General features: G+C 35.3%; 1 protein-coding gene and 1 non-coding gene across 5 annotated transcripts in view; both read right to left on the bottom strand.

Annotated features, from left to right (window-relative positions):
* Positions 1 to 11,867: 11,867 nt before the first annotated feature.
* ANKRD12 (ankyrin repeat domain 12) overlaps positions 11,868 to 17,606 on the bottom strand; it is a 158,336-nt gene continuing 152,597 nt past the window's right edge. For all 4 annotated transcript variants that reach the window (XM_037805909.1, XM_037805911.1, XM_037805910.1 and 1 more), the window contains 3 exons: positions 16,804 to 16,947; positions 13,763 to 13,858; positions 11,868 to 13,135 (listed from right to left, as the gene is read on the bottom strand). In XM_037805909.1, the coding sequence (XP_037661837.1) occupies positions 12,950 to 13,135; positions 13,763 to 13,858; positions 16,804 to 16,947 (426 nt within the window). In that variant the 3' untranslated portion in view covers positions 11,868 to 12,949. The remainder of the gene's footprint in view (positions 13,136 to 13,762; positions 13,859 to 16,803; positions 16,948 to 17,606) is intronic.
* On the bottom strand, positions 14,417 to 14,626 carry LOC119511947. Its single transcript, XR_005212288.1, has one exon.

Below are 17,606 nucleotides of genomic sequence, written 5' to 3'. Positions count from 1 at the left end.
AAGTGGGCTTAGCCTCTCCTTTGCAGCAACAAGCCTCCCAAGGGAAAGCCCCCAGATTGAGGGCTCGGCCCACTAAATTGGCAGTCCTCAATGTTTGTGAGAAAATGAGCAATAACCCAGGTGGGGAAGTGGGAATGGGGAGTTATTGTTTTATCAGCACAGAATTTCTGTTTGGTGTGATGAAAAATTTTGGAAATAGTTGGTGGTGATGGTTGCACAACATTGTGAATGGAATTAATACCACTGAATTGCACACTTAAAAATGATTAAAATGGCAAATATTACCTTATACATGTTTTGCCATAATAAAATATATTTTTAAAATTTTATTTAACTTTATCTGCATTTAATAGAAGACAAAGGATTTAAAGTTAGGTGAAGGAATTACCAAGATTTTGATAAATTTATATTGAAAACAACAGATGTTTGTTTCTAAAAGTTTACTCAATTTAAAACAGGAATAAGAAAATTATAGGTCAGAATTACATATTTTATGTAGAGCCCCCTTGAGGAGCCTGTGGAGAATGCAGGTGTATTGGCCTACCTCACCTCAGTGGTTGCTAACATGACCACAGACATAGGGGACTGGTGGTTTGATGGGTTGAGCCCTCTATCATACGATTTACCCTTGGGAAGACGGTTGCTGCAAAGGAGAGGCTAGGCCTCCCTATGGTTGTGCCTAAGAGCCTCCTCCCGAATGCCTCTTTGTTGCTCAGATGTGGCCCTCTCTCTCTAGCTAAGCCAAGTTGAAAGGTGAAATCACTGCCCTCCCCACTATGTGGGATCAGACACCCAGGGGAGTGAATCTCCCTGGCAACGTGGAATATGACTCCCGGGGAGGAATGTAGACCTGGTGTTCTAGTTTGCTAATGCTGCAGAATGCAAAACACCAGAGATGGATTGGCTTTTTTAAAAAGGGGGTTTATTTGGCTATACAGTTACAGTCTTAAGGCCATAAAGTGTCCAAGGTAACACATCAGTAATCGGGTACCTTCACTGGAGGATGGCAAATAGTGTCCGGAAAACCTCTGTTAGCTGGGAAGGCACGTGGCTGGCGTCTGCTCCAAAGTTCTGGTTTCAAAATGGCTTTCTCCCAGGACGTTCCTCTCCAGCAAGCTTGCTTCTCTTCAAAACGTCACTCACAGCTGCACTCTGTTTCCTCTCCTTGAGCCAGCTCATTTATATGGCTCCACTGATCAAGGCCCACCCCGAATGGGTGGGGCCACACCTCCATGCAAACAACCTAATCCAAACATTCCAACTTAATCCCCACTATTCTGTCTGCTCCACAAGATTGCACCAAAGAATATGGCTTTTTCTGGGGGACATAATACATTCAAACCGGCACACCTGGCATCGTGGGACAGAGAACATCTTCTTGACCAAAAGGGGGATGTGAAAGGAAATGAAATAAGCTTCAGTGGCAGAGAGATTCCAAAAGGAGCCGAGAGGTCACTCTGGTGGGCACTCTTACGCACAATTTAGACAATCCTTTTTAGGTTCTAAAGAATTGCGGTAGCTGGTGGTGGATACCTGAAACTATCAAACTACAACCCAGAACCCATGAATCTCGAAGACAATTGTATTAAAATGTAGCTTATGAGGGGTGACAATGGGATTGGGAAAGCCATAAGGACCACACTCCACTTTGTCTAGTTTATGGATGGATGAGAAGAAAAATAGGGGAAGGAAGGAAACAAACAGACAGACACAGGTACCCAGTGTTCTTTTTTACTTCAATTGCTCTTTTTCACTTTAATTATTATTCTTGTTATTTTTGGGTGTGTGCTAATGAAGGTGTCAGGGATTAATTTAGGTGATGAATGTACAACTATGTAATGGTAATGTGAACAATTGAATGTACGATTTGTTTTGTATGACTGCATGGTATGTGAATATATCACAATAAAATGAAGATAAAAAAAATTGGTACATAAGTTTTGTTTGGGGTAATGGGAAAGTTTGGGTAATCGATGGTGGTAAAAGGAGAAATTTTAGGTTGTATATATGTTACTAGAATAAAAAAATAAAAACAATAAACATAGGACTAGATGACGCAGTGAATCCTAATGTAAACAATGGACTATAGTTAACAGTAAAATTAAAATAATATTCTTTCACTGACTTTAGCAAAGGTACCACACTAATGTAAAGTATTAATAATAGGAGGGGGGTTGTATGGAAATTCTGTATTCTCTGCATGATTTTTCTCTAAACCTACAACTTTTCCAATAAAAATTTCAATTAAAAAAAAAAGAATTACATATTTTAAAATGAAATTTTCTTAATGGGTGTAGATATAGGCTTCTAGTTGGTAAAAATTAAACAACTTTCTCATAAAAATGATAAAACACCTTTGATGTGGGAATAACCTTTTTTAAATTAAGAAAATTGAAATAAAGGTTAGAATGTTAGCCTAATTTTACAATGATTTTCTAAGAGAAATTTAAAGGAAATCATTGATCTCTAAGCAAAATATTTCTTAGAAATACCTAGTCTGTTTGGGGGAAATTAAGGCAAATAAGCAGATCAGAGAAAAGCAAAAGGATTATATAATAAAATTATATATTATAAACTAGAAAAGAAGTATATATGAATTTAAAGTATCCTTTTTGTTCTCTCCTTCTAGTTATTACCTAATAGAGGTTTGACTCTTTTATTTCAGAAAGTACTGTTTCTAATATTCTCCCAGTTCCTCAAAATTGACTAGCTTCTCCGTATTTGGCACATGACTTTTTCTTGTAGAACTTTCTTAAAATTGCCTTTTTTTTTTTTCATGTCAAATGAGAATAATGCAAGAGATACAGACCTAGAACCACCCTGTGTCTTTATCACAACCACTGTCTTCTCAAGTTCTTAATTGTATAATAATATCTACTTTCCTTCTGAAGATGTTCTTCATAAGCCTCCTCTATTTTTTAAATTATTTTTTTTTCTGTAGTATATTCTTAAAATTTTTCTTCCCGGAAGTTTTTGGGATTTTCTTCTTATCTTGAGAACTTTTATCAGCATCGTTCCCAGAATGGATCTAGGTCTGTATCTTTTGCATCCTTCCGTTTGACATTAGGCCTTTTACAACTGAACACTCAAATATTTACTAAACTCAAGGACATATTTTTATTTTCTTTGTCTTCTCTATAAAATTTGTCTCCCTTCCTTTCCTCTAGTCCCACTTTGTGGAATGACTATTCTACTTACCACGGAAGGCCTGGTTCGTTTATTCACATTGTCTTGATTTTTCATTTAAAATTTACTTTTCTTGTGGTAGGAGGAGGCAGATGCCTAAGGACATCCATGAATGCTAACTGACTTTAAATTTTGCCTGCAAGAGTAAACATTTAACATCGGGCATGCACTTTTTAAAAAATATTGTATTTAAATATTATATAAAAGCAGCATAATAAAAATAAATTAATATCAGCACAGGACAAATAGATCAAATGGAGACACTGATAAATACGGAAATGTGGTGGCATGATGAGTATTTCTTCTTGGTGAATAACAGATAAAGACGAAAACCTATGGTTTTGGGTCAGGTGGAAGACATAATTTATGACTGTTCTAGTTTGCTAGTGCTGCCAGAATGCAAAACACCAGAAATGGATTGGCTTTTATAAAGGGGGTTTATTTGGTTACGCAGTTACAGTCTTAAGGCCATAAAGTGTCCAAGGTAACACATCAGCAATTGGGTACCTTCACTGGAGGATGGCCAATGGTGTCCGGAAAACCTCTGTTAGCTGGGAAGGCACGTGGCTGGCGTCTGCTCCAAAGTTCTGGGTTTCAAAATGGCTTTCTCCTAGGACGTTCCTCTCTAGGCTGCAGTTCCTCAAAAATGTCACTCTTAGTTGCACTTGGGGTATTTGTCCTCTCTTAGATTCCCCGGAGCAGGAGTCCACTTCCAATGGCCGTCTTCAAACTGTCTCTCATCTGCAGCTCCTGTGCTTTCTTCAAAGTGTCCCTCTTGGCTGTAGCTCCTCTTCAAAAGTTCACTCTCAGCTGCACTAAGTTCCCTCTGCCCGTCAGCTCATTTATATGGCTCCACTGATCAAGGCCCACCCTTAATGGGTGGAGTCACACCTCCATGGAGATATCTCATCAGAGTTACCACCTACAGTTGGGTGGGGTGCATTTCCATGCAAATCTAATCAGCACCAAAACATCTGCCCCACAAGACTGCATCAAATATTATGGCTTTTTCTGGGGGACAAAATACCTTCAAACTGGCACAATGACAAATTCACATAAAATTCTGTATGACTTAAAGACAGACTGTTCATTCACTTGGCCATTATTTATTAGCCTTTATTATGTGCCAGACACTTTCCTTCTGCCCAGAGAACTGAAGTCTATGAATTATCATCCCAAATGGGACATTTTTAAGAGTGAAAGGGTTAGGGATAAGCCAAGTCCATTTGGGGCAAACTGGGGTGCATGGTCACAGCTGCATTAGACCCTTCCAGGAGGGGCCCTCCCTAGATCTTGAACTTAGAGGTCCCCACAGCATGGGGAATCTATAGGGCCAAGGGGACATATGCCCCCCACACCCCTCTCCTGGCCATGCTTCAGGCTTCTGGGACTCTGAGTTGACTTTCAGGGCCTGTGCGCGCCTTTTCTCTGGGTTGGTCCTCTGAGGATGCAGTGCACAGCCAGTGTGGACACCCAAGGTGGCCACGGAGCTACAGTTTAAAGGGTACAGACAGAATTGGGACTTGGCTCCAGATCATTATGCATGCAAGTCTCCTTGTGATACTGGGAAATGATAAGAGAAGGGGGCATCGTGGAGAATTTTACTTAATCTGTTTTCATTCTGGCTTCTCACTCTTGCCTTCACCCTAGTCCAGAGCTCTTTCAGAAAGTAATCCTTCTGTCAGGACAGTGAAGAGAGGCTTCTCTCTCCTACACAGGCTGAGTTAGGAGATCTGGGAATTCAACTGCTTTTCTCAAATACTCTCAGATAGCCTTACCCTGCACCCTGGCCTTCAACAGTCTCTCTTTTTACCAATTCTTGAGCCTTTTGCACATTTTCCAGCCCAAATCTGTTTGTTTCTTGTTGGCACCTTGCCTTTCTCCAGTTGGTCACCACTTCTTTCAGAATTTGACTGACATCTCATTCTGCCCTTATGTCCCACCCCATTCTCTCTGTCTTTGTGGACGTATCTTTGAATTTCTCTCGCTATTTTAGTGGGGTTCTGGGAGTGGAGATAAACATGGTTAGCCTATCAGGGAATCTATATTTCAGTCATGAACTCTTTATATTATCTGTTAAACTAGTGGAGCTATAGAGCAATTCCATAAATCGTGGAGGTCGCAAGACTCATTATGTGGCCAATCGACATTTGGGAACATCTGGTTCAGCTCTGGGTACCACATTGTGAACTGATCATCGAACTCATCTCTAGGTTGGCTGAGAGATCTGGAAACATGTCATATAAGGGATGATTGAAAAATATGAAAATAAACTTGAAAAAGGAACGATGAAGGAATTGTCTAGACATATGAAACTCAGCTCAAGGGAGGAAGGATGAGCAACACTTATTTGTGCTGATCTGAGGGCAGCAGAATCAACAGGTCGTGTTTGGGCTCTTTCTGAGAAAGAGTTTTCTAACAGTCAAAGCTATCCAGAAATTAACAACTCAGACAAGTGTGCCCATTATTTCTCCAATTCAGGAATTCATAGGGGAATTTAATCCTTATATCCCACCAGTGCCATCGAGGTAAATTTAGTTTTTCACTTTCATTTAGCCAAAACCAATCAATACATAAATCTAGTTCCTTTCCCTTCTATTATATTCATACAGTAAATCATTGTGCAAGTTTAGTATATTTATTTTTAAGTCAATTTTATTCTGCTCATGTGCTAATCTAGGTCAGCAATGTTCAATGTTTGACCCACAGATCTGTCATGATCCCTGAGACCCTGAAAGGGTCCGTGAGGTGTGAAAACTACTTTCAAAACGATACTAAGACATTATTTGCCTTTTTCCCTGTGTTGCCATTTAAACTAAAGCAATGATAGGTATTTTAGTTTCTGGGCTGCTAAAACAAATACCATACAATGGGTTGGCTTAAACACCACTGATTTGTTGGCTCATGGTTTTGAGGCTAGGAGAAGTCCAAAAGCAGAGGGTCAGGAGGGTGATGCATTCTCCCTGAAGTCTGTGGCGTTCTGGGGCTGCCTGCCGGCGGTCCTTGGGTCCTTGGCTCTTCTGGTACATGGCAACGAGATCTCCTTTCTCTTCTGGGCTCTGTTGACTTTTGGCTTCTGTGGTTTTCCCTGTGGCCTTCTCTAGAAGGCATCCAGTAATGGTACTGACACCATCCTGATTCAGCTGATCACACCTTAGCTCATCCAAAGGTCCTGTTTACAATGGGTTCACACCCACAGGAATGGATTAAGAATTTGTATTTTCTGGGGTATGTCACTCAATCTACTGTGGTAGGTTAAATTGCTAGTGAGGCAGCTGCACTGAGGTGTAGCAGTGAGCACTGTATTCTCCTCTGCCAGGCACTCCGGTGAAAAACAGAGATGAAAAACCCAATTTCACTTATCAATGGCCTCAATAAAGCAGTAAAACGCATTGGTTTTTATTAAATCTCAACTTGTGAACACATGTCTTTTTACTTTTGTTGCATACCAAAGTAAAATGATTGCCTCTAGGAAAATCAAATGAGTTGCATGCCACGGTACTTTTTCCACAGAGTACCATCTTTACTTGAAAAAACAACTGACACACTACGGTTATTCAGACTTGACTTTCTGGCAGACATTCTCTTGAATATAAACTAAATGAACTTGTCACTTTAAGGTAAACAAAAGACAGTGCTGGTTGCCAGTGATAAAGCTCAGGCTTTCAAGAGAAAAGTAAAGCTTTTTTTCTTGAAAACGAGTATCTGTCACCTAGAGCTTAACAGTTCCTCAATACATGAAAGACTTTTCTAATAACTGTGTTGATGTTAACAAATGTGAATTTTTTGATATAATTCACATTTGTAGCATAATAAAATGTGTCAACATTTAGAAGATATACATAACGCAAGGAACCAATATTTTCCAAATGACCGACGCGTAATGTTACAAAATCATGCATCAGTAAAAGATCCATTAAAAGTATAAAACAGACCAGTGGGTGAAATGGAGTTAGGAAAAGTTCACTGATAAGGTTTCAGATTCTACAGTGCTACTAACTTTTTAGAAACTACCATTTGTTGTGTTGTGATAATGAGTCAAAGTATAATACCCACAATTATCTGAAAAGGCTATTAAAATACTCCTTTTTCCTTCTACAAATTTGTGTGGGGCCAGGTTTCCTTCAAGCAAAAAATCAGATTCACAACACAATGAATGGAGAAGCAGATATGAAATTCCAGCTATCTTCTATTAGGTCAAGACATTAAATACACTTGCAAAAATGTAAAATAATGCACTTTTCTAATTAATTTTTTCATTAATTTTTATTTTTGGCAATGTTTTCATAAAAATAAAAAAACATGGAACTGGTTTAGTGATAACATATTTTTAAAAATTGTTTTAATTTCTAATAATGGTAAATATCAGGAAGAGATATAACTCACAAAAGCTCTCAAAGTATTTTTAAGATTACAAAGGGGTCCTGCCTCCACCAAGTTTGAGAACTGCTGACCTAGGTAAATGCTGTGTGAATCCTCCCGCAGTCTGCTCCCTGGCACACCTCTTGTTTCCAAGAGATGCTTGCTGCTTTAAGCCATGGTTAGGTAAGTGAATCAGCAGAGGAGCTGGAAACAGAGCCGATGGGACACAGTTCAGATTATTCAACTGCTTCTTGAAGTCCACCTATTAACACCGGGCTTTTTCATGACCCTGCTTGACAAACCACCAGACAATACAAGCAGTTATTAAGAACTATATAAAGTGTAGTTCCACATCTTAGCTGATGAGACAATATGGAAAGGGTGTCAGGAAAATAGGTTAATTCTGTAAAGGTTTAAAAACTTCTTATATTCAAAAACTAATGGCTTTCAAATTAATAGAGGTGGTGCCCTAAGTGGACTAAAACTATGGTTGTGTAAACGTGGCCTCATGGTTGCTAGGAATCTAAGAAGAAAATTTGGGGGACAAAGGGTTCTGTTAAGATATTCACTGAAGATGCAAAAAAGTTGTTACAAAAAGTGAGGAAACTAGTCATTAAGTAAAATGGAAAGGCAAGCCACAGACTTGGAAAACATTCATGACAAATGTATCTGACAAAGAACATGTATGGAGAATATTATAAGGAATTTCTACAAATCACTAATAAAAAAGACAACCCAATAAAAAATGAGCGAAGTATCTGAGGACACTTCATAAAAGTAAGCTGTACACATACATGCCCAATAAGCATATGAAAAGCTATGTTCACTCTCATTTGTCATCAGAGAAATGCAAATTAAAACCATAATGAGATACCACTACATGCCCATCAGAATGGCTGCAATTCAACACTAACATACCAAATGTTGGTAAGGGTTCAGAGCAACTAGACCCGTCACGGGTTGCTGTAGGGGGTATTTGTATGACCACTTTGCTAACTGTCAGTTTCTAATAGTTAAACATATCCCTACCTACTCTATGACCTAGCACTTGTGCTCTAAGTTATGTACCAAAGAGAAATGAATGAGTATGTCCGCAAAAAAAGACTTCCATGTTCACAGTGTTTTTATTCACAGTAACCTGAAACTGGAAACTATCCAAATGTCTACCAAGAGAATGAACAAATTTGTACAATGTACTACTACTCATCAATAAAAAGGAACAAATTACTGATATATGCAACAACATGGATCAATTTCAAAACTTTTTGTTGAGAGAAAGAAGGCAGACACGAGTATATAGTGATTCTATTTGCATGAAGTTTAAGAACACACACAACTAAGCAGGTATTGGAATCAGCATACTGGTTGCCTCTGGGGTAGGGAGTATTGACTGGAAAGGGTCATGAGGGAACTTTCTGGGGTGATGGAAAAATTCTTTATATCTTGATTTGAGTTATGGTAACATTAGTGAATATATTTGTCAACACCCATCAAACTGTTTATGTAAGATTGGGGTATTTCTGCTGGATAAATATTATACAATTAAAATTCTCTTCCTTGGGCAGTTGGGTACACAGGTGGTATTCTTTAACCTATACACGCATGCTATATACACTTCATTATATATGTTAACAAATTTTTTTTTAAGGTGAAAAAAGATGGGTACCTAAAAGCTTTTTATCTAGCAATAGTGAGATACCTGAATATGGCATCCACTTTATAAAGAATTGCATTTAAAAATTCATCAATAGTCAAACATGCTTCATAGGTTTCTTAGTTCTGTGTAATTAATCCACCCAGTAAAAATGAATCCCCATGCAAATATTATATTTACCTTTAGGTAAATAATTTTCAGTGGTATTTTCTACCTTATTAACCACATATAAAAATGACATTATTTGCAAATAGTGTATATTATTTAACATTTTATCATTGGAAAAATCCAGCCAATCTCTTAGTTGTACATTTTCCTATTTTTAATGCTAATAATTCTAATTCTACATTTTTTAAGTCATTTTGATTAGTGAAATTGCTTAAATTTTATCTGCCTGTTTTTTCCATGAATCCTGGTTTTATTGACTGGAAATATTTTGGACAACTACTTCTGTGCAGACTTAAAAGTCTCCATTTTAAGTACAAAGGAGACCACAGTCCCAAGAAGCCACTAAGAAAATGAATTACAAGGCATTTTAACTAAACTTTACATGGTAAGCTTTTCCAAAGATCCATATATCTTGTAATAATCTTTTTGCCTTAGGGGTTTAGAAATGACATTTTTAAATGATGAAAATGCTTTAATTACAAAAAGTTAAGAATATTGCATGAGTTTTAAGTAGTCAATCTCCTCTCTATAAATATTTGGGTTTTGATGTTTCAGGATATCAGAGGGAGAATAAAGAAATATTACTAACTTTTTGGATAACTGAGAAAAACAAATATTTAGCTCTGTACTCAATTTCTACAATAACTGTATATTTCTCAAGTCTCATTAAAATATGCTTCATGGGGTCTTTGCTTAAGACCTTTGCAGCATGTCTAAAACTTAAAATTAATCTGTGAACTTTCATTATTGAACAGATTTCAGCTGGAAAAACGAATTCTTCATTGGCTATTTTCACAGGATGAGTATTTTTGCAATTTTGCTAACTGCCCAAGTAAACTGGTGTTGGTTTATAGTCACATGGGAGTAGAAAATAAAATAAAAATCATTTAGCACACACTTCACTCTTATTTTTTCTATAAAAATATAACTCTTTATTAAATAACATGCACAAATATCAACTAGTCATTTATTAAACAGATATGATTTAGAACAAGATGTAAAGAAATACAAATCCTTAGGTACAATTTAGTATCTTGTTCATGATATTTGAATAGTTAAAAAAAATACTGATTGAAGTAACTATCCTTTATTTTTCCTTCAGAATCCAAAATCTTTTTAGGCATATATCCCATTTCAATTTTTTCCCTAGTATTTCAGAGCTTCAGGATATCAGAAGCCCTTAACTACTTACTTGATTATAATTTCCCGTTAGCTTTTAAGCATTAACCTTTAAGCTATCTCAATTAGCACTGACTCACTTTACAAAGGAAATCTGTAGAAAGCTGAATCCTGGCAGAGAGATCTAGTTCTCTGAAGTGCCACTGAAGAGGGTGAGAACTGTGGTTAGCACTAAAAAGTTGGGATGACTAAAACATGCCAGATTCATTCTTTCTTTTCTCTACTGTAGCTTGTTCTGTTTGGTCAAACAGGGATTCCCCCCCCGCCCCGCTTCTTCTCTAGTTGCACCTTCAGAACAAAAAGCCCTACAAACCATCCCTCTGTTATTTTCTATAATGTCAATGCTCCGTTAGCTGGTTTTTCATTTTTATTGTTTGCCATACTATCCCATCAAATTTCCTTTTTAGGCAAAAGTATAAACAAAATTGGCATTAAGTTTCTCATATTAAAAAGTATTGCTTTTATGAATTAGCTTTCAATGTTCCCAGCCTTTATAAACTTAGCTTCAACAAAACCAATGCTTCAAAATCTACCCTGCCTCCCTGGCCCCATTTCTCTAATAAAAGGCCAAAATCTTTCATTTAAATTTCTGAAGAAACTACATCCAACCTTTATAATAAAGTCCTTGCACAGTGTATTTTTCACACGTGCTGTTATAGTGCGCATGCCAAGTACAGTATTAATTAAAATATAAACTGATGTGAAAATTAAAAAAAACCCTAAGCTTAATATGTACCTTTGCACTCAAAAACCTTGAGTTTTACATTCTCTTTTGCTGGAATTTCCAACTCACCAGCTGAATTTAAATCACTTCATTCCTCATACATTCTTTTCACTTTTCTCTATCAGAATAGAAAAACACTCAGTATTATTTTACAATTCAAGAGAGTATTGTGGAAAGTTCTGTAAATTTTCTCTCATATACTTAATGACTAACTTTACACTAACCTAAATTTCCATTCAAAAATGTTTAAAAGTTGTTTCAGATCTAAAACATTCCTGAATATTTAATCTACACATCATGTTACAGGAGAAACTGGACTTTTTCTAAGTATATTGCTAATTATTCTATTATAAAACAACATACCAAATCTTATTTAAATTATATATTTTGCATCTTGACAGAAGGAAAAAATACAACATATTAATTTTTCATAAACATTGCAGAGGTTGATTGGTATATACCTAAATTTCTTTCACTTATTTTAACTACCAAATATCTCTTTCTTGATTTGAGTACTCAGTTTTTATTTTAAAAGTGCAAAGGTTATTAAGCTTAAAACATTAAATTTAAGCAATATAAAAAAGTTTACAATGATTTAACATGACCAATAAAATTTATTAAACATATTTACATATATTCACAGAGTCTTTCATAGTTGAGTATTAAAATAGACATTTACAATTTCAGAATTTTCACTCAAAGGCATTTTTGGGGGAAGAAACAGGCTCTACTGTGTGATGAAAAAAGAGCTAAGTTTTTTTTTGTATGCCTAATCCTAAATAATATGTCCAACATAGTAAGTCATAGGCACTATCACAGAAGACTAGTATGAAACATATTACACTGTTTTAGTCATTAATTATGGAAAGAGTTAAATTATAGAAAGCATGCAATACAACTAAGTCACAATCTTTACAATTATGGTGATGAAAATAAGCTAACTCAAACACATGCATGCTTTATTTAAAAGATTTGCTACCTGAACTCACTACTAGTACACTCCATATAAACTACAACTTTGGTCCAATAATACATGAGACAAAACAGTTTTACAAGTATCTCTTTGTACATGTTTTGACTACCAATCCCTTTGTATACATTTTGACCATTAATTACAAGATTTACATCTGCACAATATGTATAAAATAAGTTATTAAAAAGGAAGACAATATTAAAACTTTCAAAAAGAAACCTGTACAATTTACAGATATTAAACTGAAGAATTTTTTTGTGCCAAGTTTTTCTTCCACTTTAGAAACTATTTGGTAGGAAGTGAACCTTTCAGTTTACTGATATATTTTTAATAAAACCTGAAAGAGATTTCAATACTAGTGGTTATCTTGTTACTTAGATTGTTAACAGCTTCCAGCGCTGTTAGCAGATTCTCCACATTTTAAATATCTACCATAGTCTGCTGTCATGCCCTAAACACAATAATTACCTTTCACCAATATAAATAACAAGTTTCAGCTACAAATTGTGTTTGGATCTAAGATCCAAAGTAATTCTCCTCACTTTTTATAAAATGACAGTGTTTACTACATAACCAACTTTAATCAAACTTTCCTAACAATTGTGAAGGCATAATATCAGTATTTTTGTAAAAAGGCAGTATTCCACAGTATCATGCTCAAGCCTCATCAGTTTAGGACGACACCAACCAGAAGGAATGGCCGTTATATAGGAGTCAATTCAAAGTCATCATTAACATCAACAAGGGGAACATAAAACTCCTGGATTTCATAAATGCTGATAGATTTATAGGTGGCAGGATCAAGTTCTTGGAGTTTGAGCTGCCATTCTAATCTCTGGACGGCATTTAAAGCTGCAGCTTCATGTTGTTGCCTCATTAAAAGACAAGTCTGTTTAAAAGACAAGAAGAGAGTTAATTGATTATTCTGTTAAATTTACTTAAAAAAAAATAATCTCATATATGGTTTCTTTAGGGTCTGAGATGCACACATCAGTATAGTGTTTTTAAATTACATCCATACCCTGTTTTATTCTGTCCAAATCCATATGCCAACTATTTGTGGGTCTGCAACGTCATATTCATCTCATCTTGGAGATTTTAATTTGAAAATGTTCATTCAAATTATCAAAGCAATCATGAAAATCCATTGAGAAATGATTTTTGAAATGATTCAAAATCTCAAATCAAGTAACTTTTTTATAGATTACTTGCAAAATACATTCCTTCTCTTTAACATTCTCCCATATAACCAGACCTGTAAACTGAATAATAAGCATGAAAACTCAAATTAGAAACTGTCTTTTCCCTGGTATTGTCATCTTTTATACCATGCTGTTTTTAAAAATGGATTTGTGGTCTTTATTTCTCTTGATCTTTTCAATTGTGGTCCAGCATGAGAACTCATGACTAACCAATATTTTCCTCTCGTAAATATTCCTCTCTAATATAGTTGCAGTTTCTGTTTGATTATGAAGGAGGAAGCATTTATTTAAACTAAATTTCTAAATATACATACCTTTAATTTGTCAAATTTATCATCCACATCTTGTAACCAAGACATGAACTGTCTTGCATTAAAGCGATCCCTAACAGAAGTTTTACTGTCATCAGACTGAAAGAGAACATTAAAAGTAACTGATTATTATAAAATACAACTAACCCACTTAAAAAAATCTCGATGCCATTATAATATCTTTTTATGGTATATATCACTTTTTTAGGAATGATGGAAATATAACTCATATACCATAAAATAAAAATTGAACAGTGTTAAAATTTGATAAAGCTTTTATTTCCATGTTGACTAGACAGATTAGTTATTAGAACTCTGAAGATGCTGGGTTTAGTTATTAATTAAAAAGAATCCTCCTATTCTGCCTTTCAAAGATGCTTCCTATCAGAAGTCTATCTTTATATGAAATATTGTGCTTGTGACACTCAAGTATAATCAATTTCAGATTTAATTTTAATGTTAAAGTTTACCATATGTAGGGAGTATAAGGGTAGAGGTAGTAAGCAGCTGCCTTGAGTCTTAGACATTTGTCCAGGATCAATTTTTTAGAGTGCTTATGAAGAAATTCTGCATCAACTCTTAAGAATGCCAGTTTAGGAATCAAGACAGACAATATTCTTATTTGAGCTCTGTACCTTACTGTGTAATTAAAAAAAAAATTACAGCAGTAGTTAGCGTACAAAAGAAACTACTCATCTGCTAAACACTATCTCAACTGCAAAGCTTCTCTTTCTGCTGGATGGTAGACAGAGACATAGCAAGGTCACTGCCACCATGGCAACAGTGCCCTGTGTAATTGTGAACTAATTATTTATGCTTTCAGTTTTCTGTTCTGTAGAACAGGATAACAGTAACTCTCTTAAACTTGTTTTGAGAATTAAAAACGTCTCTAAAGTCCTCACCATAACATCTGGGAATATAGGAAGCATCTGAAAATGCAATAAATACTCACTATAATTATTGCAACTGTTAATATTACCAACAGTGCTATCAAAGTGACATCCGGGCATCAGGTAGCTCCACAATCACACAAGTTACAATTTTAGCAGCTTTCATTTGCTCCATGATCCTCAAGTAAGACTTTTTGACTATTTTAGAATGTTATTGTGAATCTATCGTCATATCACAAGTTTATTTTGAAAAAGAACCAAAAGTGCTGACGGGTGACTCAAGCTTCTAACAAAGAAAGGTGGACTTAGTTTTTTCTTTCTTTGTTTCTCAGAGACTATTGTCCTATGAATTAAGTCTCTACTTGGTCAAGGGACTTTCTAATCTAAAGACAGCTTAAAAGGGTGGTGACAATGCCATATTTAAATAAGTCTCTAAAATGCAGAGGAGTCAAAATACTAAGCTTTTCTATAAAGAGAATGAGCCCCACATTTTGATATCTCATTAAGCTTAATTTTAATTTAAAATCAAGTGGTATGGAACACTATATAAGAAAATTTGGGGCAAAGTACAATAAATTACTTAAGTTATCACAATCTCTTTATAATTAAAAATTTATATTATTTGCTTATAGGCCAGAGAATAAAGAACACAAGACTTGGGTAGAAATCGAAGAAAATTAAATGTAGTCTAAAGTGTTAATTTATTCAGCTTGATGATGTGAAAAACATTTTCCTCAAAAGAATGACCAAATTCTTCTGCCTTTTAATTATCAGACTGATTGTCTGCAGACTGATCCTTAATCTCTAATTTGGGGATCCTTCTGAGGCTTTCCTGGAAAGTCATTTATCTTTGAACATCTGTGTACAGCTTGCATGAGGCTGTGCATTCCCGAACTCTATCAATATGTTCTCTGCCTTCTATCTCAACAGACATTTCTTAATGTTCTGGTCTAGCAGCCTTACAGCTGGATTTCCAGCTCTGCTATGGATTTATTTCTATTTTTATTTCTTTTGTCACTTCAATGAGTTTTGGAAGGAAGAAAAAAGAAAACAGGTGTGTTTTCTTAACCATTCTGAACTAGAGATCTCTTGAGACTTTTCCTTATGCCTTGGTTATAAAACTCCATTTATATTTTTCTAAAATTGATTTTATTACACCATAATTGCACAAAACTTAAAGAGACCTCAAGATACCACATTGTCTAGTACACCTTCTAGCAATGTGGTTAAACTGTTAATTTATTAAGGCCATCCGTTCTTCCCCTTACAATCTTTAAAGGTGGAAATTTTAGGAACTCCCTCTGTGGCCCATCCAGTGTTTATTTTCTTAGCGAGTTTCTTAAGATTTGGTTACTCATTTTAATTGCCTTTTCACAGATCTCTCAATACTTCCATTTGAATGAAACATTTGGTAGTTTAAAAAATTTGAAAAACACTGTTTAGTTCAATATCCTCTTCTTATAGCTAAGAAAAATACAGCCAGAGAGGACTAAGTAGCTTATTCGGCAGTACACCCTGCATACTCTGTACAATAGTTTGTCTGCTTTAAAACAAGCATTTCCTAGTCTTTTTGTAATAATCCTTCACTGCCTGTGGTTGTACATTTTATTTTAATCTTTAGAGTCTTCTTATTATTATTGATGAGTTTCATTCTGTTTTTTGAGGCACAAGAAATTTCTGACAACTGTATTTGATTTCATGTGATATCATGCAATATGTGACTTTAAACTTTATCAAAGATGGCTACAGTTTTTCACAATTATACTAATTTATTTCATCAACATTCAAGATTGAAACAGGAGCTTGGCACTATTTTAGCCATGTCACAACCTACCTGTATTGCTCTTTAAGGTACATGGGGCAAGCTTTCCAGTGGCTTGAGGGTCAGAACTAAACATATAAAAATCCACTTTAGAACCAAATAAGGCACTATCCTAAACACATATCTGTTTTGTAATTATCTGCTTATAACATACACCAAATGTTTACAGGAGTTTAGGAAATAGAAGACCAGCTGATCTGGATAGTGCTTTGGTCTGAAAGAGTTGCTTTCTCCTTTGATTGTTGGATTCATGTTTCTTCTATGGAAATAAATCACAAAAGTAACCAAAGTTATATGTAAGAGCATTCTAAATGAGCCAAGAAACATTTTACCTGAGAGTCCAGTGGTACATTGTATACTTCTGCATCCAGCAAAACAGTACAAGCACTAAATGGCAGTGTTTGATTTGCCAAAGTTCTTGCAGCTCTATAATGAACTCGTAGAACTTCCTGTTCATTGGATACAATGAGCTTTTCCTAGTTGAACAAAGAATTTAAAATATATATATATATACATCTATTATCCTGCAACTCATATTTATAAATAAAAAAGTCATTTAAAATATGGTAAAGAACCTGAATTTTAGAATAGCTGCTTCTTCAAGGCAAGCATGAGAAATTGGAGAATTCCTACTGATCTGAAAGTTTAAGTAAATTTTCTCTTTCCCAAACTGGCAGTGTTTTTAAAGATTATTTCTTTAAAGTATACAGCAGTGGTTTTTAGTATATTCACCAAGTTATTTAACCATCATCTAACTACAAAACATTTTCATCACTCCAAAAAGAAACCCTGTACCCACTAGTAGTCACTTTCCATTTCCCCTTTCCCCCACCCTGTGGAAACCACGAATCTACTTTCTGTCTTTACCTATTCTGATTATTTAACATAAGTGGAATCATACAATATATGGTCTTTTGTGACTAGCATTTCTCATGAAGCATAATGTCTTTGAGGTTCATCCATGTTGTAGTATGTATTAGTACTTTATTCCTTTTTATGGCTGAGTAATATTCTATTTATGAATATACTACATTTTGTTTATCCATTCATCAGCTGATAAGATATTTGAGTTATTTCCGCGTTTTGGCTATTATAAATAACGCTGCTATGAAAATTTATGCTCAAGTTGTTTGGA

This window comes from Choloepus didactylus, chromosome 16 (assembly GCF_015220235.1).
Source record: "Choloepus didactylus isolate mChoDid1 chromosome 16, mChoDid1.pri, whole genome shotgun sequence".
NCBI classification, from domain to species: Eukaryota; Metazoa; Chordata; class Mammalia; order Pilosa; family Megalonychidae; genus Choloepus; species Choloepus didactylus.
This window is presented reverse-complemented; position numbering and strand designations above follow the sequence as displayed.